The following is a 27,545-nucleotide window of genomic DNA, read 5'->3' as shown; positions in this document are numbered from 1 at the left end:
CAGATATGACTCTAACCCATGGATTTGACCCTGATTCCCATTGATTGTGATGACTCCTTGATTGATTGATTGATTTATTGTTGTCACATGTAACAAGATACAGTGAAAAGTATTGTTTATATGCTCTACAGGCAGATCGTACCATACAAAGTGCATCAGGGTAGCAGAACAGAGTGCAGAATACAGAGTTACAGCCGCAGAGAAGGTGCAGAGAGAGAGATCAGAATTAATATTTGAAAGGTCCATTCAAGAGTCTGATAACAGCCGGGAAGAAGCCGTTTTTGAAGCTATTTGTACGTTTATTCAAACTTTTATATCTTCTGCCCGATGGAAGATGTGAAAGAGTGTGTAATTGGGATGGGAGGGGTCTTTGATCATGTTGGTTGCTTCCCCGAGGCAGTGGCAAGTATGGATGGAAGTCTGGTTTGTGTGATGGACTGGGTATGTGCAGGACTCTCCGTAATTTTTTGTATTCTTGGGAAGAGCAGTTACCAAACCCACGCTGTGATGTATCCAGATAGGATGCTTTCAATGGTGCATTTATAAAAATTGATAAGAGTCCTTGTGGATACACAAGTGATACCACACTCAGTTGCTGTTGATAATACCTTGCATCACTTTACTGATGATAATAAACTGATGGGTGGTAGTGGGTCAGGCTGTCCTGTTTTCTGTACAGGACATAAGCAAGCAATTTTGCAGGTGGATGCCCAGTATTGTAACTGTATTGGAACAGGTTGGCTGGGGAAGTGTCCAGTTTGGGAGCACAAGCCTTCAATGCTATTACAGGAATGTTGTCTGAGTTCATAGTCTTTGCAATATCCTGTGCAACCAACCAGAGTCATAGAGTCCTACAGCACAGAGACAGGCCTTTTGGCCCAAACTGGTTCATGCTGAACAAAATGTCCATCCACTCTAACCCCATTTCCCTGCCCATATCCTTTTAAACCTTTCCTATCCATGTGTTTGTCCAAATGCCTTTTAAATGTTGTTAATGTCCCCACCTCAACCACTTCCACTGGCAGCTCATTCCATACACGTACCACCCTCTGCATGAAAAAGTTGCCCCTTAGGTCTCTTTTATATCTTTCCCCTCTCACCCTAAATCTATGCCCTCTAGTTCTGGACTCCCCAACCCCAGGGAAAAGACTTTGTCTATTTATTCTATCCATGCCCCTCATAATTTTGTAAACCTCTATAAGGTCACCCCTCAGCCTCCAACGCTCCAGGGAAAACAGCCCCCAGCCTGTTCAGCCTCTCCCTATAGCTCAGATCCTCTAACCCTGGCAACATCCTTATAAATCTTTTCTGAACCCTTTCAAGTTTCACAACATCTTTCCAATAGGAAATTGTCAGTTTCAAGGGGTTTTTACGGACAGCCTTCTCCACAGTTGATCATCTCAAATGGAATCTGACTCCTTCCCCCACCCCATCTCCCAGTGTCCAGGTCCATATCCAGGGCTAGGTACCTCGATTCCACATGGGCTATCCTAAACAAACGTACACAGCTCTGACCTATTCTTCTCTGGTCTAACTGCCACACTCCAGTTTTCAGTCATCAAAATCCCGTTTCTTTCATACAGTCACCTAGCACAGAAACAGACCCTTCGGTCCAACTCGTCCATGCTGACCAAGTTTCCCAAACTAAACTAGTCCCACTTCCCTCATTTGGCCCAAATCCCTCTAAATCTTTCCTATTCGTGTATCTTATCCAATTGCTTTTTAAATGCTGTAACTGTGTGTGCCTCCACCACTTCCCCCACATTCCATAGATGCACCACCCTCTATGTGAAAAAGTTGCCTCTCAGGTCCCTTTAAATCTTTCCTGTCTCGCCTTAAACGTGCGCCCTTTAGTTTTGAACTCTCCTAACCCAAAAAAAGATCTTTGCTATTCATCTTATCTTTGCCCCTTGTTGATGTAATTAGATAACAAGGAATAGGAGGATGTTTGTATCTAAGATAGTTTTGTTTTAAAGTTCGGGGTTTTGTACTTAAGACGGTGCTGGAGAGTGGCGACTTTGCATACTTTTCACTGTACTCCTGAGTACATGTAACAATAAAACCTATTTCTGCCTGCCATCAGGGAAAGATACCAGGAGTAGTAGTCTCATTAGACGCGGAAAAGGCATTTGACAGGGTTGAACGGTCATATCTGTTTTACACATTGGAAAGGTTTGGCGTTGGAAAGGTGTTTGCCAAATGGGTCTCAACACTGTATAATGATCCCAAAGTAGTTGTGATTACCAATGGATTAGGCTCGGATAGCTTCAGTGTGGGTAGGGGCTGCCGTCAGGGATGTCCTCTCTCGCCATTGCTATTTACGCTAATAATCGAGCCACTTGCAGAAGCTATACGGGCTGACCTTAATATAACGGCCTCGAGGATTGGTACAGGTAAACATAAAATTACCCTATATGCAGATGATGTTCTCCTATTCCTCAGTAATCCCCTGATGTCTGTGCCTCACTTAATCCAAGTCATTAATATATTTAGTGCATTTTCAGGATATAAAATTAATTTTTCAAAATCGGAGGCTATGCCAATGGGTGGCCTTGCTATGACACCCCACTTAGTGGACGGATCCCATTTTCCCTTTCGGTGGTCCCTGGAAGGTTTCTTATATTTAGGCATTTTTATCACCCCAGTATTTGGCCAGCTATACAAGGCTAACTTTGTGCATTTACTGGAGAGGGTAAGGCAGGACCTCCAGCGATGGGGAGACGTTCCAATTTCCTGGCTAGGTAGAATAGCACTAATTAAAATGAACGTCCTGCCCCGTCTCCTATACCCTATGAGAATGATTCCGGTGATGCTGCCGAGGTTGGCAATACGTAAATTGTACGGCTGGCTGGGTTCCTTCATCTGGAATCACAGACGGCCCCTCATTAAGCTGAGGAAGCTACAGCTTCCACAGGCAAGGGGAGGACTGGATTTTCCAGATTTTAGGAAATATCAGTTAAGTTCCCTATTAAGCTACATAGCCGATTGGGTCTTGTCTGACCCGCAATCAATCTGGCTGGACATCGAGGCTTCTCAAGTAAAATGCCCAATTATTAACCTCTTGTTTTCAGACAAGAGGAAAATCATCACGGATCATTGTAAAAACCCTATAATACTAAATACAATTAAAGCTTGGAACATAATGCGACAAAATGAGGGCAATTCACATAAAACATCCCCCTATACTCTGATAGTGGGGGCATGGGGGTTTCAACTGGGGCTTACAGATGCCACATTCAAACTCTGGAGATCCAGGGGTATCTCCTGTTTAGGGGATCTGTTTTAGGAAGGGGTCCTGATGTCTTTTGAACAGCTGCATCAGAAATTTGGATTACCTAATGGTGATGTCTTTCGATACTTCCAAATTGGAGATTTCATACAGAAGAAGACTACGCTATTAGGTAGTCTTTATGAATCAGACAGAGAACGTAGAGTGTTATGGCCAATGGGGGTACCTTCGGTCAGCACTCTTTATCATTTATTATATGATGAAGTATTGGAAGATATGGACAATCTGCTTAAAACATGGGATCAGGATTTGGGGCTGAAAATCTCCACAGAAACGTGGAATGACATTTGGGAAAATGCCAGAAAAATCTCCATCTGCAACATAACCCAGACCATTCAGTTGAAGATACTTCACAGGGCCCGTATAGCACCGGACCGATTGGCAAAATTTAAGGCAGGAGCATCTCCAATGTGTCCCAAATGTAAAACAGAGGTGGGCACTCTTGTACACTACTTATGGACTTGTCATAAGATCCGTAAATATTGGACTAAAGTAGCAAATGCCCTGACAGAAATCTTGGGAACGGAAATTAGAGTGGATCCAGTATCTCTCGTTTTGGGATTTTCGAGCTCACCCTCCCTGGATACGCACGGGAAGAGATTATTTTCCATTCTCTCTTTCTGTGCAAGGAAACATATTTTGGTAAACTGGGAGGCTGAGGGCCCTCCTGGACTCTCGAAATGGCATAGAATAATCATGGAATATATTCCCCCTGACTTCCTTACAAACATGGTGCACCAAAAAAACGGAATTATTCTATAAAATATTGCAGACCTTCTTGAATTACACAGATACAGATATTTCGACCGTTCTATCAAGGGCTTTTATCTAATTGAGACAACGAACCTGGCTGGTCCGGGGCCCCTTGAGAGAGGAATCCTGCACGAATACGGGTTTTGTTACGATCTGATGTTAACACATTCCGAGCATGCATTTTACTACTCAATTTCTGTGTTATTCGTCGTTTTTTCTTTTCTTGAGTAATGTAAGAGATTTAATTATACACTCTGGTTAGTTGTAGGTTAGATTAGTAGTTAGTTGAGTTTTGTCTTTTTTTTCTTTTCGGTATCTCTTCTTTTGTTTGATAGATTTTGGTTATTAGGAGAAAGTGAGGACTGCAGATGCTGGAGATCAGAGCTGAAAAATGTGTTGCTGGAAAAGCGCAGCAGGTCAGGCAGCATCCAACGAGCAGGAGAATCGACGTGTCGGGCATAAGCCCTTCTTCAGGAATGAGGAGGGTGTGCCAAGCAGGCTAAGATAAAAGGTAGGGGGGATGGGTATTGGGAATGCGATAGGTGGAAGGAGGTTAAGGTGAGAGTGATAGGCCGGAGAGGGGGTGGGCGCGGAGAGGTCAGGAAGAAGATTGCAGGTCTAGAAGGCGGTGCTGAGTTCGAGGGTTGGGACTGAGATAAGGTGGGAGGAGGGGAAATGAGGAAGCTGGAGAAATCTGCATTCATCCCTTGTGGTTGGAGGATTCCTAGGCAGAAGATGAGTTGCTCTTCCTCCAGGCATTGTGTTGCCATGGTCTGGCGATGGAGGAAGCCAAAGACCTGCATGTCCTTGGCGGAGTGGGAGGGGGAGTTAAAGTGTTCAGCCACAGGGCGGTTGGGTTGGTTGGTCCGGGTGTCCCAGAGGTGTTCTCTGAAACATTCCGCAAGTAGACGGCCTGTCTCCCCAATGTAGAGGAGGCCACATCTGGTGCAGTGGATGCAGTAAATGATATGTGTGGAGGTGCAGGTGAATTTGTATGGACATGGAAGGATCCCTTGGGGCCTTGGAGGGAAGTAAGGGGGCAGGTGTGGGTGCAAGTTTTGCATTTCTTGCGGTTGCAGGGGAAGGTGCCGGGAATGGAGGTCGGGTTGGTAGGGGGTATGGACCTGATGAGGGAGTCGCAGAGGGAGTGGTCTTTCCGGAACGCTGATAGGGGAGGAGAGGGAAATATATCCCTGGTAGTGGGGTCTGTTTGGAGGTGGCGGAAATGACGAAGGATGATCCGATGTATCTGGAGGTTGGTGGGGTGGTAGGTGAGGACTAGTGGGGTTCTGTCCTGGTGGTGATTGGAGGGGCGGGGCTCAAGGGCGGAGGAGCGGGAAGTGGAGGAGATGCGGTGGAGAGCATCGTCAACCACGTCTGAGGGGAAATTGCGGTCTTTGAAGAAGGAGGCCATCTGGGTTGTTTGGTATTGGAATTGGACCTCCTGGGAGCAGATGCGGCGGAGGCGAAGGAATTGGGAATATGGGATGGCGTTTTTACAGGGGGCAGGGTGGGAGGAGGTGTAACCTAGGTAGCTGTGGGAGTCGGTCGGTTTATAGTGAATGTCTGTGTTGAGTCGGTCGTCTGAGATAGAAATAGAGAGGTCTAGGAAGGGGAGGGAGGAGTCTGAGATAGTCCAGGTAAATTTGAGGTCGGGGTGGAAGGTGTTAGTAAACTGTTCAACCTCCTCGTGGGAGCACGAGGTAGCGCCGATACAGTCATCAATGTAGCGGAGGAAAAGGTGGGGGGTGGTGCCAGTGTAGCTGCGGAAGATGGACTGTTCCACATATCTGACGAAGAGGCAGGCATAGCTGGGGCCCATGTGGGTGCCCATGGCTACTCCTTTGGTTTGGAGGAAGTGGGAGGATTGGAAAGAGTTGTTCAGAGTGAGGACCAGTTCAGTCAGTCGAAGGAGGGTGTCAGTGGAAGGGTACTGGTTGGTACGGCGGGAAAGGAAGAAGCGGAGGGCTTTGAGGCCTTCGTGATGGGGGATGGAGGTGTATAGAGCCTGGATGAACATGGTGAAGATAAGGCGTTGGGGACCGGGGAAGCGAACATCATGGAGGAGGTGGAGGGCGTGGGTGGTGTCCCGAACGTAGATGGGGAGTTCTTGGACTAAGGAGGACAGGACCGTGTTGAGGTATGCAGAGATGAGTTCGGTGGGGCAGGAGCAGGCTGAGACAATGGGTCGGCCGAGGCAGTCAGGTTTGTGGATTTTGGGCAGAGGTAGAAACGGGCGGTGCGGGGTTGTGGGACTATGAGGTTGGAGGCGGTGGATGGGAGATCCCCTGAGGTGATGAGGTTATGGATGGTCTGGGAGATGATGGTTTGGTGATGGGAGGTGGGGTCATGGTCAAGGGGGGCAGTAGGAGGAGATATCCGCAAGCTGGCGTTTAGCCTCAGCAATGTAAAGATTGGTGCGCCAAACTACCACCGCGCCTCCCTTGTCTGCCGGTTTGATAGTGATGTTGGGGTTGGAGCGGAGGGAGTGGAGGGCTGTACGTTGCAAGGGTGAGAGGTTGGAGTGGGTGAGAGGGGTGGACAGGTTGAGGCGGTTAATGTCGCGGCGGCAGTTGTTTTTTTATTTGTAAACTTGTAAAAATATGTTAAATTTTCAATTAACATATCTATAAAAAAAGACCTATTTCTAATTCTTGGTCTCATTGACTCATTTCTGCTCTGTAAATATGTTGTGAACTTGTATTGTTCTGTCCTGTTGCATTCAAGAATCTATGTGCATTGACCTCAAGTCCTGCTGGTTCTCAGTATTACACAGGGTCCTGGAATTCATTATGTTCTCCACTGCTTTATTAGACTTCCCAAAAATACACCACCCTTTCCAGGATTTAACTTCACTTGCCATTGTTCAGAGTCAAGTGGCTTTGCTATGGACCTGGAGTCACACGTGGGCCAGGCTGGGTAAGGATGGCAGATTTCCATCCTGTATAAAACACTAATGAATCCGAAGATTTACAATGGAGCTGGCTATAACTAGCTTTATATTTCAGATTTGTTTTTCAAATTTCAATTCCCCAAGGTGCTGTCAACAGAATTGAACTCAGGTTCCCAGACAATCAGTCTTAATATCAACTAAAGAATTGTGTGCACTTGTGGACTCCACATTGTAGGAGGTATGTTGTGTCACTGGAGAGGGCGCAGGGGAGATTTACCAGGATGTTGCCTGGGTGGAACATTTCAGTAACGAAGAGGGATTGGACAGACTGTAGTGCTTTCCTTAGAGTAGAGGACACTGAGAGGAGGACATGATGTATAAACGTGTCAAGGGCAAAGACGGAAGAGATAGGAAGAAATGTTTCCCCTTGATCAATGATGAGGGGGTATGGATTCCTGATGAAGGGGTCCGGCCCGAAACGTCGATTTTCCTGCTCCTCGGATGCTGCCTGACCTGCTATGCTTTTCCAGCACCAATCTGATCTAAACTCTGGTTTCCAACATCTGCAGTCCTCACTTTTGCCCGGTATAGATTTAAGGTGAGGGGCAGGAAGTTTGAAAGAGATCTAAGGAAAAATGTTTTCACCCAGAGTGTGGTGGGAATCTGGAACTCCCTGTCTGTAAGGGTGGGAGAGGCAGAAAACCCCACAACATTGAAGAAGATGTGCACTTGCGATGCCAAGGTATACAAGGCTACAGGCCAAGTGCTGGGAAATTTGACAAATCTGGATCTAGTGGGCTTGTATGTAATCAACCACTAACACCTTCAGCTCTTCCCTACAGCATGGCGAGGGAAGTGGGAAACCATGGAATTCACAGCCAGGAAGAAAAACAAAAATAATTTTTTAAAAATCGCTTCTATTTCTGCCTTTCCTGAAGGCAGTGCCTATCTAACACAGCTCTGACGTACATCTCTGGAGCTGTTACGCAGATGCTTTCACACAGATTATTGAGCAGTGGATAGAGGCCACTCCACCTTTAGAAGGACTGAGGTTGGGGAGGGGGTAGAGTGTGGAGGAAACTGGGCTGTGAGCTGGATCGGCAGAGCATGCTCGCCCAGAAACAGCAAGCCCCTCGTTCAAACACTGCACGTTCGGAAATGGCAACCCCCTCGTGAAAATGAAACTGCACTAAGATTTAATTCTGCCTGGGGGAAGAGTGGCTGGAAAAATGACCATACAGATGTTAGTGTGTTCTGGGGTGGTTAGTGACTTGATGCCCAGCAGTGAGATTAGCTCGTACCAAGTGAACCTGGGTGCCCTCATGGGAGCGGCCTGCAGGTACAGCATGTAATCAGAAAGGCCTTTATAAGCAAGGTTTAAAATTCGGGAGGGAATCTGTGATTCTGTGCGGATGTTTCCCTCCTGAAGGGGAGGTGATGGGGAATCTTAATCTAAGATTCAAAATGAAAGGGGTGTCTCATTTCAGATGTGGATGAGGTTCCCAGAGAATCGTTGGTGTTTGGAAATCCCACCTCCAGAGCAGGATGGGATATTTAACGAGTGAGGACAGATTTTCGATTGACGAGGAAGTCAAGGGTTACAGGGGAAAGGGAAAGTTGACCGGTAAAATTCTCTGGGTGCCCCATTGCCTGCCTACCCACCTGTCAGCGGCATTGGGGGAGGAGTTGGGCAAGACTGAGCTTAGGCTGTTTCCCCCTCACTCTAAATGAGGTCCTCAAGTCGCCAGTTAAAGGCTGTCACCTGCCCAGCTGCATGTTTTGGTGTTGGAGAAGAGCTCAGGAGGGTAATGGGAAGCAAGTGTATCCGGGCACTTCACAGTCTCCATTCCTAAAGAGGGTGTAGTGAGGAGACCATTTAATCCCAATGTCCAGCCCACGTGGTTATGCCCTCAGCCTTTGCAACCTGGCCTTTAAAGTTTCTGCCTCCCCCTACCCCAACCCCTTGGTGCCCCGTTTGCCCTACATCCAGGGTATCCCTTTACCAACACGCCCGTTCTGTTAGACTTATCTTCCATCCTGTCTTCCTGACACTGTGCAACCGGTTGAAGTCTCAGCAGTGACCACTGCTGTCACCACAGCACTCAGCAGATCCCAGGCCCTTAAATGGGAAGGGTGGGGGGGAGGTGGAAATCCCATCCTGACCCAACTAACACTCATGAAATGGCTCTGGAAAAGCCTTCAGGAATTGGGGTACATCTCATCCCACCCTGACCTTCTCAGGGACTGGGCAAGTTATTGCACAAATTTGCTCCTGTTACTTGCTGAGTGATACCATCTCCACTAGGTGGATCCGAGTCCCACTATACAGGAGCAAGTCAACAGTCACACACCAGGTCATAATCCAACAGGTTTATTTGAAATCACAAGCTTTAGGAGCGCTGCTCCTTCATTAAGGAGCTAGTGGGGCAGGATACATAGGGCACAGAATTTATAAGAAACAAGAATTTATATACAGGAGGGCAGGAAACAAGTTGAACAAACTGAGCGGACACATCAAAAGGTAGCACAGTAACTTTTTATTAAATGTTGACTTGACAACAAAGGAAAAGACAACATTGTCCACCACTGAATTACACAACATTGTAAAAATTAATGAGATGTTAACAGTTTGAAATCCTCTTAATGTTTTAAACCCTGATGTGGGAATCCTCATGTTCTGGCGGGTCTAGAGAGTCGAGTCTTTTGAGTTTTGATGTCAGGACCTTTCCCAACATGCTGGCTGTAACCATGTGAAAATTTGGTGATTATCTGGATAAAAATAATGTGCAAGGGCACGTGGAGAAAGCAGGAGATGGGCACTGGGTAACGACGCACGTTTAAGGAGCTGGTATGGATAGGATGGGTGAATGGCCTCCTCTGCACCGTTACACCACAGCGAGTCTGCTATCCGTTGCCAGGCTGAGAGCAGCTCAGTGTTTAACGAAGGGAACAAGGAAAAATGGTTCCCAAAGTGGTGCTGGGGTTTGAGGGACCTCAAGTCGGCTCGCGAGTTCTGACCCATCACGGTCTCACTCACCCCCCAGCCCCGAGAGAGCTCTGCTCTCATAGTTCCCACCCCCACCTGCTCTCACCCCTGACGGGGGAACTTTCAGTCTCAAAACAGGGTAACTGTGGGAAAGGACTGGGCTAGGGCTTCTGCATTGCCTGGGAGTGTGGAGGCAAGTTACAACGACACGGCTTTGCAATAGGGAATCGTATAATTAAAGGGGAAAACAATTGCAGGGCTACAGGTTAAAAATTCAAGGAAGTGAGATCTAAATTGCTCTTGAAATGAGCCAGCACATATTCAGTGAGCGAAAAGGTGCTGTAAGCATTCTATAAATTCTGAACACAGAAGGATGCAGCTCCTCTGAGTCCAATATTGATCTTAACTGCTGACCCTTGACCAGTAACATCAATACTTACTACAAATAGTTTGCAGTAAACACTTGCATTGTTAGATCCAACTTATGCTCGGTCATCCTGTCACAGATATGTATGTGACATCTGCTGTTTTATTTTACAAAATAGCATGAGCCAGTGAAAGATGAACTATTTACTATTAAATATTAAGAGTTGGACCCATTAATACACGATCCATTCTACCAGGAAATTGTTTGGAATCCATAGACAGACGACTGAGAATTTATTTTGATATCCATTTCGGAATAACTTCAGTTGCTGAGGAGGTATTCATTTATAGTGAACTTGAAGAAGCAGTTTCACCACTATTTAACTAAGCTGTAATCACTTACACTAATTACATGTCTAAATGCTAGTCCAGAATTACTGATTATCTTGTTCCATAATTTTTCAATGCTAGTCTTCTTCGGAAGAAAGTACAAATGGTTTCTCCATATGTACCATTTGATTCGAAAACAAGTTCACATTTAAAAAAAGTTACCATCTCAGACAAAGGATTGATTTTTAACAGCTACATGACTGGATTGTGCTGTGGAAGCGAGTTTGTCATTGGTTTCAGCCACAGTCTACAATCAGGGCAATCTGCCTTATCCCAGCTTGTAACATTACAAAAATAAATGTCGAAAAAAATAACACTTTAACTAGGAACTGGAAATACAATGCATTTCATCGATTCACTCCATATGACATTAGAATCATAAGCACATTAATCATACTCTTTTATGAATATTAACCACTCAAGTAAGCTGTAGAGAGGATGGGAACGCAGTGGTATAAAAGAGTTTGTGTTATTCATTCACAATCTTCAATACCAGGCAGATGCATCCTCTTCTTGAGTAAGGCTTTAAATACAGCTTCAGCTATTCTACTCAAAGTAGCAATGTATCTCAGGCACTGTGCTGAAATGCCTTATGGTTTGTTGTAGTCTGTTGCATGAGTTTAAAACGCAATTAAGTTAGATATTTTCAATCAAACTGTTCAGGCATATTATGATGCACATTTGGAGCAAGTGAGACTTGCATACAGACCTTCCAGCTTAGAGGCAGGGACACTATCACTGTGCCACAAGTGCACCACTCATTTAATTTATTGTTAATTCAAAGCATTGGAATCCCAATACTAACCATTGCTCTTTTGTGGATGACTGCCTTTTACTTTGACTGATTAAGGGCCATCATTTGTCTTATTTCTTGGAGGCTGGGCCTGGAAGCCTCCTCGTGTGGTTTTCGGAGCTTGTAGACTGGGGCTCTAGTGCTCAAGATCTCCCTTTTACCATCACCCACATCCTCACCCATCCTCCCCACCCACCCCATGTTCCCCCAAGGGGTCCGATTCCGGCAGGCGGTCAGACATCTTGCTGCTCTGCATTTCAAGCAGAAGGCACAGACAAGGAGAAAGTTGGAGCACGGGTCACTGCAGTTTCGGGACCTGTTCTTCTTCCCAGTCTGTGAGCTGTTCAGACGGACTCCCTCAGCCTCTTGCTGGATCCTGGATCCCCCCTCCCCACGGTACAGCGGGTTGGGAACCCGGCTTTAGCAGCATGCTCAGGGACATTCAGCTCCAGTGCCAAAAGGTCCCAGTTTGGTTTCCAGCTGATAGCAGCACTGGCTCCAGACCCTCCTGCGTTTGGAAAAACTACAAGACCACCCCCCCCCCCCTCAAAAGCAGAATGTATTTTTGACAGTACCATAACCCACATTTTCAAACACCCCATGCAGAAGATGTTTTACTTATAAGTGTACACAATTAAATCTTACGATATATAGAATTTCCAAAATATGTTACAATGCATCCATTAGATTCCATTGCCACTTCTAAAACAACCAATTTTGAAATGTTACAAGTAGAAATTTATTACAAATTGCAATGAATAGATGCATAGATCCGTCCAGTTATGAACAGTTTATTTACAGTATATTATATTCTCTACTTTAACAACCTTTCTGTCAACCACAAGTGTTGAAACATTATCATGCAGACTCACAGGGCTCCACACAAAGGCCTCCTAATTACAGTCGGCTTGGGAACCAAAAGACAAAATTCAAATTACTCTGCTATCTTTTCTCAGTAGCCAATGACAGTTGGGTCTGTCAATTCTGTTTGGATCAGTTGGAACTCCAACAATAGTACAGTCCCCACCAATTAGAGCAGGAACGGTGTTGTTAAACATAGGTTTCAGCATTGAAACATCATAATGAAACTTGGTCAGACTTAACCAAGACAGTCTTTTAAAAAAAAACAAAAATACTGACTCGATTCAAACGCCCAAAAACTCCATCGTGCAACGTCTTCGCAAAGCGTTTCAAAGTTGCGAGCGAATGCTTGGAAATTTTTCTTGGAATGTGGGTGTCACTGGCTCACCTAGCATCCACTGCCGAAGAGCATGTGGAAGTAATGGAGAACCACCCTCTTGAATCGCTATGTAGTGTGATTACACCCAGTGTGCTGCTCGGGAAGCAAGTTCCAGGATTCTGACCCGGCGATAATGAAGCAACGATGATATATTCCCAAGTCAGGATGATGCATTGCCTGGAGGGGAACTTGCAGGTGGTGGTGCTCCCATGTATCTTCTACCCTAATTCTCCTAGATGCTTGAGGTCACGGGATTGGAAGGTGCCATCTAAGGAGTCTTGTTGAGTTTCTGCAGTGCATCTTGTAGATGGTACACACTGCTGCGACTTAGCGTTGGTGGTGGAAGGAGTGGACATTTGTAGATGTGGTGCCAATCAAGCGGGCTGCTTTGTCCTGGATGATGTTAAGCTTCTTGAGTGTTGTTGGAGATTCCCCCATCCAGGGAAGTGGGGAGTGTTCCATCACTCTCCTGACTTGTGCCTTGTCGATGGTGGACAGGCTTTGGGGAAAATCAGGAGATGGGTTACTTCACAAGTCCTAGCCTCTACCTGCTCTCGTAACCACTGTCGTTCCATGGCCGGTCCAGTTGAGTTTCTAATCAGTAGCAAGCCTGGATGTTGATGCTGGGGGACTTCAGAAAAGGTAATACCACTGGAGATCAAAGGGAGATGGTTAGATTCACGCTGGTTGGAGATGATCAGATGCCACAATGCCATTTCTGACTGCAAGATGACGTCTAGGTGTTGCTACACATAAACACAGAATGCTTCTGTATCTTAGGGGATGGGAGTGGTACAAGTTGCAAATTGTTATCAATGGCAAGAGTCCTATCACCAAAGTGACCAAAAAGCTGGCTGAAGACTCAAAAAATCAGATCTTTTGAAAAAAAAATCAGCAAAAAAAAAAAAGGTGGATCAATGAGGAGCTAATTTATTGAGCTACCTGAAATGGTGGGTGCATTTACTTGGTTGCCACCTGGTTAAATCCAAGAATTACAACAAACGGTTGCTGCTCCTGTCTCGGGTGTGGGGAAAGTTCCCTTTTGTTGATCTAGGGATAGAACAACATTTAAAATACCATCTTCCTTTTCTTTCAAAAAAAAAGAAAAAAAAAGCACCCTTCTTCAGAAATTGTATCCTTCACATTTTCTTGAACGTGTGGTTTGTAATAAAAATATGATCAAAAACGTATTTAAAACAATAATAGGGTATTTGTTCAAGGAGCTTAGAAGGGATGGACTTTTAAGGGTATTGGTTTTTTTTGGCATCCAAGTTAGCGTTTTAACCCTAATATTTCTCCCTTTGGAGCTTCTTCTTTATGTATGTAACTAATGCAGCCAGAGGAATGCAAACTGTGGAAACGGACACCAGGAGTCCAATAACAGCCAGAGCGTAAGGAGGATATTCCAGCTTCACCGAATGCCCCTGTAAGATATAATGTTATAGCGAGTGCCTGGAAATAATGTACACAGTCCAGATTACACAGAGTACAATACAATTCATGTATCATAGATCATTTACAATCTTACAGCCACATATTAGTTAATCCATAAGAGTTAACAGAAGACCATTCGGTCAAAAAGCTACAGGGTCATTTCACAACTGCATCCTCCGACAGGGAGTGATGCTTACAGAGACTGTAGGAAATCAACAGCAATGCCCAGATTCCAGCTCCAGTCTAAATGCCCAGGGCTTAGCATGTTACACAATACATACATGTGAGAGAGACAGACAAAGAGCCCCGTTACAGATTTTGCCTGGACAGCGTTAAGTGCCACTTGGGGACATCAATGGTCCACTCAGTCACCACTTTTGTAGAGGCAGGTGTGTCTGTTGCTGCTCTTTATCATGGTCACCATGCACGAGAGCAGGGAATACTCTGACAGCGAATATGCTGACACAATTGTCTTCACTTAAGGTGGTGTCTCTAAAGGATCGGAATCTCAAAAGGTACGAGTGCACCAGAATAACCTCCAGCCAATCCTGCAGGTGAGGGGCAGGATCTTTTGCACTGTGCTGTTTGCAATCTGTAGATAGAGGGAGTGGCATCCCTTTGTTTTGGTCATTTGAATTTATATTTCCCCCGCAGGACATGGGTGTGGCTGGTTGGACCAGCGTTCATTGCCCATTCCTAATTGCCCCTTGAGAAGGTGGTGGTGAGCCACCTTGTGAAAACTGCTGCGGTCCATCTGATACACCAACCCCCCCCCCCCGCCGCCACAGTGCTGTTCCAGGAGCAAGCTCCAGGATTTTGACCCCGGCGACAGTGAAAGATGCTCCCGTGGAGGCAAATCGAGGTAGGAGTAAGCTGGGTGCAGTCCTTTGTTGATTCTGGCTAAAGCAACACAGTCATCTATCGCACCCTGCATGTCCCACATAAAATCTCACAGCCCCATCCCAAAGGAGCCTTGCGTTCTGACGTTCGAACTGACGAGTGTGCCAATGTGCAGAGGGATGTGCCAGTCACCAGTCAAATCATGTCACACTCGGAGATCCCATGGATGCTGGGAATGTGCTGGGTCCCGGGAATGTGCTGGGTCCTGGGAACGTGCTGGATCCTGGGAATGTGCTGGGTGCCATGAACAGTGGAGTCTGGTCCTCAAAATCAGTCAGAGAGAGAATGGCACAGTAGAAGCCTCAATCTTCTATGATCCTCACAAAACAAGTGCTTTGCTCCTGTGCTGCCACTTTAACACAACATGCCCTCCTTAAACACATCTACTTGGTGACGTCCTCGTCTGAATATCCCTTTGGCAAGGGTAAATATCTGATTCCTTAAGGTGTTGTCCAACACATTCAAGCTGCACATACGGTTTAAAGCACAGACACAGGCCATTCGGCCCACTTGGTCTTCTTGCTGGGATTCCTCAATGCTCATACTAAAATGGGATGATCATCTAAATTCTCACTCCTGGGTGCAGAGCCTTTAATGTCCCGCAGGTCTGGCTCAGACATGACGAGTGCTCACACTCAGCAGGATTCCTCGCACCAGTCTTCTCAAATGGACAGCCCTCTTGTTCCCCCACCACCCGTGCACACCCCCCACCCTACCCTGGTCATCTCAGCAGCAACCAAACAGAGCCTCTGGACAACTGAATGCTTGGGATGTCTGTGGCCAACTGCAACTTTGAGGTTGTTCATCCAACAGAGTTTTGTTCAGTTCACCCGCAGGAGACCCCATCACACATTAGAGCATCGTCCCAGTCTGTAGGACACTCCCATTCATTGTCCCAGACAGCGGAGAGATGTGGCACATTCCCGGGTCTCGGTGTTGTACTTGCTGTCCAGCTTTAGCTGCGGCGTGGCTACCAACTGGGACCCTTCTGGATTTTTTCACTCCACCCCTTGTGGAGCCCGGAGGTTGCCGTTCTCAATGCAGTGGGTGCAGCAGGGAATTGGGGAGAATCGACGTGCTACCTCTGTGCAGCCTGACCCTTGCTGTGCCTGCAACTCTCAGTCGCCTGAATGCAGTCGACAGTCAAGTGATATCAAAGGCTTGGACCTGAGCACAGCTAAAGCAAATCAGATAATGCACATACCTCAGCTGCATTCCAGGCAGTGTACGTTAGTGTTCCTGTTATGCTGTAGTCAACAATGTAAAAAATCACGAGACCTATGATTAAAACAGGGCTTACGAAAACCCAGGTGACCACCCAGTACCAGTTTGGTTTGCGTCCCATCATCTTTTCAATGTCTTTCCGAAATCTGCAAGAAATACTTTTGCAATTAGTCACTGGCCAATGGAACATGGTGTATATCACTAATGTATGAAGCTGGCATTAATTCTCCAAAGAAAATAAAAGAAAGAGAAAATTTGCATTCTTATATCAACTCTCGCCTCCCTGGGACATGCCAAAATGCTTTGAAGCCCCAATGATGTACTTTCAAACTGCAGTGATGCGCGGAACTCAGCGATGGATTGCCGCACAGCAAGATTCCAGCAATGTGATCAGAGTCCAGAGATTCTGCATTGGTCATGCTGATTGGAGGGGACAGAGGCTGATGGATATTGGTCTGGAGACTGAGAAGGGAAGGCATATCAACTGTTTTCAAGTCAAAAATCCTTAATCAAATCAAGGTTCGGTTGGGAAAGGTTCAAAGGTTCTAGAATCAGCAATCACAGTCTAAAGGAGCTGCCTCACAGCGCCAGGGACCTGGGTTCGATTCCAGCCTTGGGGGCCTGTGTGTGTGAGATTTGTACATTTTCCACGCGTCTGCTTGGGTTTCCTCCGGGTGTTCTGGTTTCCACCCACAATCCAAAAATGTGCAGGTTGGGTGGACTGGCCATGCTAAATTGTCCACAGTGTCTCAGAATGGGCAGGCTCGATGGGTTATTCATGGGAAATGCAAAGTTACAGGGATAGGGTGGGGGTGGTGGGTTTAGGTGGGATGCTCTTCAGAGGGTGGTTGTGGACTAGATGGGCCAAATGGCCTGTTTCCACTCTGTAGGGAAGCTACAATAGGGGGTAGACGATTTAGAACTGAGAGCGGGCAGCCTGTGAAGTTCCCTGCCACAGAACAGCAGATGAGGCCAAAACATTGAATGTTTTCAAGATGGGAGTTTGATTAGAGTTCTTAGATCAAAGGATTTGGGGGAGAAAGCAGGAACAGGGGACTGAGGTGGGCAATCAGCCATGATCCTATTGAATAGTGGAACAGGCTTGGAGGGGTGAATGACCCACCCCCAGCTCCTCCTTTTGTGTTGCTACATAACTTGGCTGTGAACTTATCCTTTTGATTGTCTGACTATGTCAGGTGTGCTGAGACTTTCTGGAATTTTCTGTTTTTGCCTCCAATTTGCCAGTAGTTATTTTTTACCATTCACTCTCAGTGCGTGTCGAGAGTGACAAATCTACCCACAGTCTTTATGCCATTATTACTGACCCCTCTCCTGACATTGTCACACGAAGTAAATCTCTGCACATTAAAAATCCTGCAGTAATTTGTTTTGTTTTTAAAAAGGCAGGACCCTTCTGTGCTCTGTGGGCTATCTGACACACTCCTGTCTGGGACAAGAGATGCACATATCCCTGTAAACCCCAATATATGTAACCCATTACTAACAGCTCACAAATGGTGTGCCCTACTGGACCATTTCAGGGAGCAGCATTCAGCTGCGGAGAGTTACTGAAGTCACATGAGTAAGGATAGAAGATACCCTTCCCTAAAGAGGGCATTTGCAAACCAGGTAGACTTGAGTGACTCTTGACTAAAGTCTCATGGTCATCATAACTGTGATCAGCTTTCAGTTCCACATTTATTTAGACTCATATTGAGATATACAGCATCAAAACAAACCCTTTGGTCTAACTCATCCATGGTGACCAGATATCCCAACCCAATCTGGTCCCATCTGCCAGCAGTTGGCTCATATCCCTCTAAACCCTTCCTACTCATATACCCATCCAGCTGCCTTTTAAATGTTGCAATTGTACCAGCCTCCACCACTTCCTCTGTCAGCTCATTCCATACACGTACCACCCTCTGTGTGAAAAGGTTGCCCCTTAGGTCCCTTTTATATCTTTCCCCTCTCACCCTAAACCTAGTTCTGGACTCCCCCACCCCAGGGAAAAGACCTTGTCTATTTATCCTATCCATGCCTCTGATGATTTTATCAACCTCTATAAAAGGTCACCCCTCAGCCTCTGACGGTCCAGGGAAAACAGCCCCAGCCTGTTCAGCCTCTCCCTGTAGCTCAAAGCCTCCAATCCTGGCAACACCTCCGTGAATTTCAGCAGCTGCTGTGCTGGGATTAGAACCATGTCCTCCGACTGTTAGCCTGGGTCCCTGGATTACTAGATCATTGACATTACTGACTCATCAAACTCAGTATTAGTGGTTTCTCTCTGCTGTTCCATTTCTTTGATCTAATGGAATTTAGAAGACATCTTAAGTCACCAGGATTTTAGTGGCTCCTCAGTTCAGTGTTGACCAAATGCTAGCTTGCTTTCTCTTACAAAGTACTTATAAACACAGAAAGGAGCCATTTGACCCAACCGGCCAGAACCAAAGGGCATTGAAGGTCAAGGAGGAACAAACTAGCTGTGACCAGGACTCTCTTCAGGAGTTTTTTCATAAGAAAAGAGACCACAGGGTGGTGAGTCTGTGGGATTCATTGTCACAGAAGGCGATGGAGGCCAGGTCATTGAGTGTACTTAAGGGTGAGATAGATTCTTGATTGTCAAGGGGATCTAAGGTTTCGGGGAGAAAATGGGAATGAGAAACTTATCAGCCATAACTGAATGGGCTGAATGGCCTAATTTCTGCTCCTATGTCTTATGGTCAAGCACGAGTATGGAGTTACACAGAGATCCCTCCCTCTATTTCGTCAGAACTACAGGGCTAGCCTGAAGCAATGCTGTGGGAGTGCTGTAGTGTACTGGGGGTGATCTTTACTGGAGGCTTGGCCTGCTCTCTCAGCTGTTGTAGGTAGGGAGTTTCCTGGTCTATGTCCTGGCCGGTATTGGTAAAAAACATTCACAATCAGGTGATCCGATCATGGATGCTCATGGGAGCTTGCTGTGCACAAACTATCAGTTGCCTTTTAGCAGCTGCTACACCACAGGCAGTGAAGAACTTTGGAGAAAGTGTTTTGAGATATCCAGCAGTTGTGAAAGGCACTATATAGTGGCAATGTTTTCTGATATATATCAGCAAGCCTATGGCACAGTCGAAGATCAACAGAAAACATGGAAACTAACTTGCCCCCCCCCAACACACCCAACCCCAGCATGGGAACAAATGCCTCACTGGGCCTCACTAGCTCCCACATGATCATCACTGAGCAAAACAAATGGTTTTGTAACTCAAACCCATCCATGGTGGGGGGGGGGGGGGAAATGGGCATGCAGAAAAGGAGGAGCGGGAAAGGCCAAGGTGAAAGGGGGTGCAGGGCAGAGTGAGGCTGCATTTGGAGGGGTGGGGGTGGGGTGGTTGTCAGTATTTGTAGGGTAAATGTAGGACTGACAAAGGGGTGGGGGAGTATGTGTCCATACGTGGGGCTGGGATGGATTGTCCGCAGGGTCGGGCGAGGTGTCTGTGGGGGTGGGGGGGGGTGGCGGGGGGTGGGGGTGGGAATGGGGGAGGGATGGTGTGTGTTTGTGTGGTTGGGGTGTTCATGGAGTGGGATGGGTGAGGTGGCTGGGAAAGGTGTCTGGAGGGGCTGGAGTGCCTGTGGGGTGAGATGTCTCGGGGTGGGATTCTGCGGGGAGGTGTCTGGGGTAGTGGGGTGAAGTGTCTCAGGGGGTGTGGGGACTAGGGGAGGTGTCTGGGGGGTGGGGTATCTGGGAGGTGGGATGTCTATGGGGTGAGGTGTCTGGGTTGGGATGTCTGGGGGGGGTGTTTGTCTGGGGGGGGGTGTTTGTTTGGGTTGGGTTTTCTGGGTTTGGGGTGTGAGCATATATACATGAGGTGGGGGGGTTGTTTGTATCTAGGGTGAGTGGGGGTGTGCATCCATGGGGTAGGGTGGGGAGTGTGTCTGTGGAGTTTGTGGGATGGTGGGGATGGTGAGGGTGGGGTGTCCATGCACTGTGGTCTGTCCCCATGGAGGGAGCAGTGGGTGTGTGTCTATGAGGTTTTTGGAGTGGGTTGTGGGGCTGGGCGTTTTCTTGGGGTTTGTTGTGTGAGGGGTGGGGGAGAAGACGGGCATGTCTGTGGGGTGGGGTTGTGGTTTGTGTGTATGTGTGGGGGGGGAACGGGTGGGGTGTGTTGCTGTGGGGGCAGGGGGTATCAATGGGGTGTGTGTCCCAGTTGGGGGGTGGGGGGGGGGAGAATGGGAATGCCTATGCTGATTTTGGGGTGGGGGGGAATGGTGGGTGTCTATGGGGTTTTTTTGGGTGGGCGGGATTGCGAGCTCCTGGCAGGTGCAGCATTTGTCCATGACCCTGCCGCCCTCCCCCCACACTCCCCCCAACACATCCCAGGGATAGTCTGATCCCAATCTCAGCAGCAGAGACGTCCTTTAAACAAATCGAATGCAGAAACAGAGGCTTCCCTCCCACAGTGCCTGACCACTCAGTGGAATGTGTACAGAGGACGTAGACAGGGCTGAAGCAGTCAATTACTTCCTTATTTGGGGTCTTTTCCCATTCCACCCAGAGTCTGCAGACAGATGGAAGCATTAAAGATAGGACCACAGTGGAATGACTCGGGGGGGAAAAGGAAATCGAATATGGAGACCTTCAAAAAGTTATTTCAATAAACCACGACAGCACAAGCTTCACATGTGGAGTCTATTCTGGCCGTGTCTGATTAGCATTGGAGAATCAGACTAGTGTCTGTGGAGACAGATGCAGAGTGACCCCAGTATGACTGCTCCTTAGCGCTCCGTTCAGACAAGGCGGCCTATTGCACTCGGAATACTAACTCTACTTCTGTTCCAGACACATCCCACTCGCTTCCAGGATGATCTGCTTTTTAACCACAGAACCGCTGACCAGGGCCTGTGAGAATTCTGCTAACAGTTCCCCTCCTATTCCTAACACGTACTGGAACTGTGACTTGCATGAATTCCATCAGCATTAAAATTAAACTCCACCCTTCTGGATTCTTGGCAAGAGGTTCTAACTTGACAAACTGCCAAAAGGATGTCTGTTAGAGGCCCCGCAATACAGAGGCAGTATTTTTCCACAGTTAAACGTCTGATATATAAAAAAATTCTTTTGTAAGGCAGGGCTGGGAAATAAATAGAGTGCCCCATGGCTGTGATCTTCCACTCCAAATATAGATCAAATAAAGATTAAGATCTTCATCAACAGGAAAGGAGTTAAACCGTGGCTCATCATTATGAAATTTAAAAATTACATACGAAAATATGACCTTTTTTAAAAAAATGTCCACGTACAAACCAAAGGTTTCATCAGGTCCATGAGGGGTTGACTTAACAGGGCATGTTAAATTGCTCAAGTATTTAAAAGGGAAACATTTGGGGGGTTATGTGGGAGTAGGTGTTCAGAGGGCTGTCAGTGATACAGTGGGCTGACTGGCCTCCTCCTGTGCTGTAACCATTCCAAGATTTTATTCCGTCACAAGCTACTTTTGTAGATGTCAAAATGCAATTCCCAAGTGTTAACAAGGGAAGGTCCATCTGGAAACCTTGCACTTTTCCCAAAAGGCTCTCATGGGTGGTGGGGGGAGGGGAGAGGAGGCGATAGAGACAAGGACAATGTCCTGACTGTTGGGAAATGGAGTTCCATCAACACCCCTGTAAACAACACCAGTCACACCCACAGCTTGCCTCCAGATGGGACTGTCAACTGCGTTTTACTGCCATATGAGGAGCCAGTAAAAGATCACAACGCGAAGGTTAATGGACCTACCTTCTTAGCCCGTAGACGTAGCAGATCCCAATGACTTCCACCAAAACGATCACCAGCAGGGCCAAGGTCGCTGCATAGTCATTGAATATGGAGAACCAATAATTCCCCGATCCAATGTTAAACACAAGCCCAATAACACAAGCTACGAGACACACAATCCCTGTGAGAAGGAAAAGAGAAGTTAAATACAGTGGTAATTACAAAGCATAAACTACAGCCACCTCATTATAATCCAGATTTACTTTCCATCGCTTGTATAGTCTGCATTGCTTTCGGTCATTGCGAAATGACACAAAACACTCGTAGTTTTGCAATTGTACAAGTTGTAAAAGAATGAATGATTCAATTGAACAATTTGTTCCCCGCTTTTCACATTGCAATTTACGGTTAATTGCCAACATACAGCAACAGGAAGAAAGTCAACCCATCCAAGGCTCCAGTGCTGTGAGGAAACATTTGGACAAAAGAAAATGACAAACTGGCATTGTTTCAAAAGGAGTCTGACAGAGAGACACAGACCCTAGCAGGTTTTATTTACTTCTCTTCCCTCAAGACAATGGTCATTGCTGCCAGGCAGCAGAACACATCACAGCTTCAGGCACCCGCTGGGCCATTTTAACCAGGCTTGGCTACCAGGAAATTGGGAGAACAGCTTAAATTTGCTTTGGTCCATAACCCACCATTTTTGATTTTATCCTGAGTAGGAGGAACGTGAGAACTAGGAGCAGGAGGAGGCCATTCAGCCCCTTGAGCCTGCTCTGCCATTTAAATGATCATCAGACATGGGAAGATCTACCAGAAATCTCACAATCTCCCAACTCCTGAGAGGCTATCGTCGGTGGGTGGGAGGTGGTGGTGAGAGGGGTTTGGGTGGGGGGGGCGTAGGAGGTGGAAGAGAAGGGGGCAATGTCCCAGCTGTTGGGAATTGGAGTTCTTGTTTGCTCTCCATAATTCTTCAACCCATTGCTACTTAAAAATCTGTCTGCCTTATCTCCTCCTCAAATCTACACAATGTCTCAGCATTCCCCACACTCTGGGGCAGTGAATTCCACAGATTCATGACCTTTCAAAGAGATAATTTCTCCCTGTTTTAAATATGTTATCGTAAAACCATGGCCTCCCATTGTAGGTTACCCCACATCAGGAAACATTCAATGTTTACTTTGTCAATCCCCTTTGGCATCGTGTATACCTCAGTCAGATCTCCGCTCATTCTTCTAAACTCCAGGGAGTATTGGCCTAAACTGTTCAATCTCTCCTCATAAGACAAACCGTTCATTTCCGGAATCAAAACTTGAACCTCCTTTGAACTGTCTCCAATAAAACTCCATCCTTCCTTAAGCAAGGAGAAAGTGAGGACTGCAGATGCTTCATTCTCAATTAAGACCTTATGCTCAAAACGCTGACTCTCCTGCTCCTCGGATGCTGCCTGACAGGCTGAGCTTTTACCAGCGCCACACTTTATGAATCTCATCTCAAGAACGGCAAGAGAAAGTGCTAAATCTAATCACAGGGTCAAGTGAGGAAGGGTTGAAGTGAGAGACCTATTCTGATAACTTGCTCTCTTACAGAGTGCAGCATTCTGGCTGTCTGCTTCATTCCCACAATCCCAGTCTCATGGTAGTCTCTCCCACTAAGTGCTCAAAGGTGCACAATCATAGCAGATAAGCATTTGGCATGGGGCTCTTGAGGCACGGTGATAGTGCCTGTACCTTGAGCTACCTACTCCAGAGGTGTGGCGTCATGCACCTGAGCATGTTGATTATCTATAAGAGATGGGCACAGTTTAATGAAGATAACTGATAGTCATGTGGGAGGGGTGGGGAAATAAATAGCCTTAAAATTATGGGGTATGGATGAGAGTTTGGTGGAGCCATTTCAGAATGCAATTAAGAATTAATCACTTTGTCCTGGGTCACATGTAGACCACTCAAGCAAGGATAGCAGATAGAGTTTTTATGATAAATCAGTGGCAGTGATTTGAAGTTAGTCTTCAATTCCAGATTTTTAAAAATTAAAATGTATAAATCTCCAGATTCAATAGTGGGATTTGAACTCTTATACCTGGGACATGAACCTGATCCCTCGGAATTACCACTACAGTGACGTTATTTCTACATTAAGTTCATCCCATAACTATTCTAGTCTTGTGCATTCCAATAGTTAATGCTGACAGACAGAACCACAAATAAATCTCATTGGAAGAGACGCTTTCATTAGGTAACAATACAGCTTAGTAATTATATACAGGCTACATTATACTAATGTTAATTGGAGTAGGAGACAGTATCCCACTCCCCAAGATTCCTGTAGATTCCCTGAAACACCTAATCCACCCAGTGGCTGTCAGACCTGACTTTAATTTAGCTAATCAATTAACCCTTTGATATCCATTATGTTACAGGACATGTAGAGGGTGGGGTGTGTATGGAAATGAGCTGCGAGGGGAAGTGGTGGAGGCGAGTACAATTACAACATTTAAAAGACTTTTGGATGGGGACATGAATAGGAAGGGAGTAGAGGGTTATGGGACAAATGGGACTAGATTAATTCAGGATATCTGGTCAGCATGGGCGAGTTGGACCGAAGGATCTGTTTCTGTGCTGAACATCTCTATTCACGACCAACAACAAAACAAAATTCAATGAGCTCATTTCGCAACGACTGGCTTAATTACACTCAGCACTTGAGGACTTTTAACCACTTGACTTATTGACAATCTGACATAATATTAACAGATAACAAGGTGGGAATTCTCTCAGTGTGCTGCGCTTGTAATTTTTCCATGCTATTATGGCATTGAGGTGTCCGGCCCACTTATAACCTCACTGTTGTACAATTGTAGATATTCTAAAGCAATTTAAAAAATGCTTCTTCTTATCCGAGTCTCATTAACTAATAAACTGGGCCAAAGTCAAGTTCCTTTTTGTGTTGGGGAAATAGATTATAAAATCAGCTTCAAGGAAGTCATTGTTATTTAGAAACTGGCTATAAAATCGATTGTTAATGAACAAAGTAAGCTGAGAATGTCCAATATCAGCAGCAAGTTACTTTCAAGTGGATCCATGTCAGTAATATTTTGGCCTGTCTCGAATTAGGAGTAGGTTCCCTCCTTATTGAATAATATGGTCTGGTTAGAGACGATAGACTAAGTAGAACACAGACCAGTACAGCGTAGGAATGGGCCCTTCAGCCCACAATGTTGTGCTGAATATGACCCTAAATTAAACTACTGCCTTCTGCCTGCCCTTGGTCCATATCCATCCATTCCTTGCATTTCCAATTGCTTATCTAAAAGTCCCTTAAATACCTCCATCATATCTGCCCCCACCACTACCTCTAGCAGGGTGCTCCAGACTCCTTACCCCTCACATCTCCTTTGAACCTTCCCCCCTCACCTTAAATGCATGCCCGCTAGGTTTAGACATTTTAACTCTGAGAAAAAGATTCTGATCATCCACACTATCTATGCATCTGATAGTTGTATAGACTTCTATCAAGTCTCCCCTCAGCCACTGTCGCTCCAGAGAAAACAATCCGAGATTTTCTAGCCTCTCCTTATAGCTCATATCCTGTAATCCAGACAGCATCCTGGTAAACCTCTTCTGCACTCTCTCCATGCCTCCAAATCCATCCTGTAATGTGGTGCATATAATTGAACGCAATACACTAAGTGTGGCCTAACCAAAGTCTTATAAAGCTGCAACATGACATTCTTGTCTCTTGTACTCAATTCCCCAACCTATAATGGCAAGTGTGTCATATGTCTTCTTTACCAACCTATTGACTTATGCGGCCACCTTCAGGGAGCTGTGGACTTGAACCCAAAGATCCCTCTGTACGTCAATGCTGTTCAGGATCCTGGCATTAACTGTATGCTTATTGTTATCAGGTACCCGGAGAAGAACCTGACAGATAATCAAGCCGCACAATTAAATACAACAGGTTATCAACGTATAATCTTATCGCCTTGATCATATTGTACCTATCAACAGATAGAACAGCTTAAAGATTTATAACAACCTGACAAAACAACAAGGAGGAAAACAAAACAACAACAAAACTTTAGAATCTGACCAAGAAGCTAAAGATTGTTTGGCTCCAATTCCTTTCCCCAGCCCTGAGCCTCCCCTATCTTTCCACCAATAGACTATCAGTGTCACTGATTATCACTGACAGATTATTAAAATTATCAGTGCAAAATCCTAGTAAGAGCCAAGCACTAGATTAGCACAGTCGCAAGTATGTTGCTAGAAAAACACAGCATTCAAGGTGCAGGAGAATCGACATTTCAGGCATAAGCTCTTCCCATTCCTGATGAAGGGCTTATGCCCGAAACATTGGTTCTCCTGCTCCTCGGAGGCTGCCTGATCTGCTGTGTTTTTCCAGCACTACACTCTCAACTCTGATCTCCAGCATCTGCAGTCCTCACTTTCTCCTACCAGAATAGCACAGTCACTCTATAAACCAGCCACAATGTATTCTGTCTGCTACTCTCACTGTGGAGAGAATCTGCGCTGCTGGGAGTCTCAATGTAAGTGATGAGAGAATGTGTCTGTGCTACTTACAGTCCATTAACATGGGGTCCATTTTCCTATAAAGGAAAGGCCAGCTATAACCAGGGTTTGAGGTGAGCAAATGGCCGAGAGGTTACCAACACAGAGTCTGCAGCATGTTCAGGACAGGCAGTGTTCAGGAAAAGGGTAGTGATCTGACAAGGATAGCCCTCTGAAACACTGGCTAAGACTCATGATCAGGATTAACACAGGGGAGGCAATAGTCTGGTGGTAATTATCACTGGACGGTTAATCCAGAGACCCAGGTAATGCTGGTGGAACCTGGATTCAAATCTCATCCTGAGCCGATGGTGGAATTTGAATTCAATAAAAATCTGGAATTAAATGTTTAATGATGACCATGAATCCAAAGCCGATTGTCGAGGAAAAACCCATCTGGTTCACTAATGTCCTTTAGGGAAGGAAACTACTATCCTTACCTGGTCTGGCCTACATGTGACTCCAGACCCACAGCAATGTGGTTGACTCTGAACTGCTCCTGGGATGGGCAATAAATGCTGCCTAGCCAGTGACATCCTCATCCCAGGAATTAATTAAAAAAAATATTCATGAACTTTCCCGAAGGATTTCAAAATGCAACCACTGTTGTGTTTTAATGCAAAGTAATATGGGGGAGAAGAGGTTCGAAGAACATAGAACTGTACAGGCCCTTCGGCCCATGATGTTTTGCTGAGCATTTACCTTAATCTGAGATCAACCTAACCTACACACCCCTCAATTTACTGCCGTCCATGTGCCTGTCCAGCAGTCGCTTAAATGTCCCTAATGTTTCTGAGGCAAAAGTGAGCACTGCAGATGCTGGAAATCAGAGTCTGCACTAGAGTGATGCTGGAAAAGCACAACAGGTCAGGCATCATCCGAGGAGCGGGAACATTGACGTTTCGGGCATTAGCCCTTCATCAGGAATGAAGGCCTAATGTCTCTGACACTACTACCATCGCT

The 27,545-nt window shown here is 46.1% G+C and overlaps 1 protein-coding gene across 2 annotated transcripts in view; it reads right to left on the bottom strand.

Annotated features, from left to right (window-relative positions):
• Positions 1 to 9,455: 9,455 nt before the first annotated feature.
• slc6a20 (solute carrier family 6 member 20) overlaps positions 9,456 to 27,545 on the bottom strand; it is a 52,642-nt gene continuing 34,552 nt past the window's right edge. For both annotated transcript variants that reach the window (XM_043719588.2, XM_043719589.2), the window contains exons 9-11: positions 22,027 to 22,186; positions 16,249 to 16,414; positions 9,456 to 14,134 (exon numbers count right to left, since the gene is read on the bottom strand). In XM_043719588.2, coding sequence (XP_043575523.1) covers positions 13,997 to 14,134; positions 16,249 to 16,414; positions 22,027 to 22,186 — 464 coding nt within the window. In that variant the 3' untranslated portion in view covers positions 9,456 to 13,996. The remainder of the gene's footprint in view (positions 14,135 to 16,248; positions 16,415 to 22,026; positions 22,187 to 27,545) is intronic.

The sequence above is a fragment of the Chiloscyllium plagiosum genome, unplaced genomic scaffold (genome assembly GCF_037043375.1).
Source record: "Chiloscyllium plagiosum isolate Xiang-an unplaced genomic scaffold, Cpla_swu_hap1 HiC_scaffold_34, whole genome shotgun sequence".
NCBI lineage: Eukaryota > Metazoa > Chordata > Chondrichthyes > Orectolobiformes > Hemiscylliidae > Chiloscyllium > Chiloscyllium plagiosum.
The sequence above is the reverse complement of the archived record's forward strand: the minus strand, read 5'-3'. Positions and strand labels throughout refer to the sequence as shown.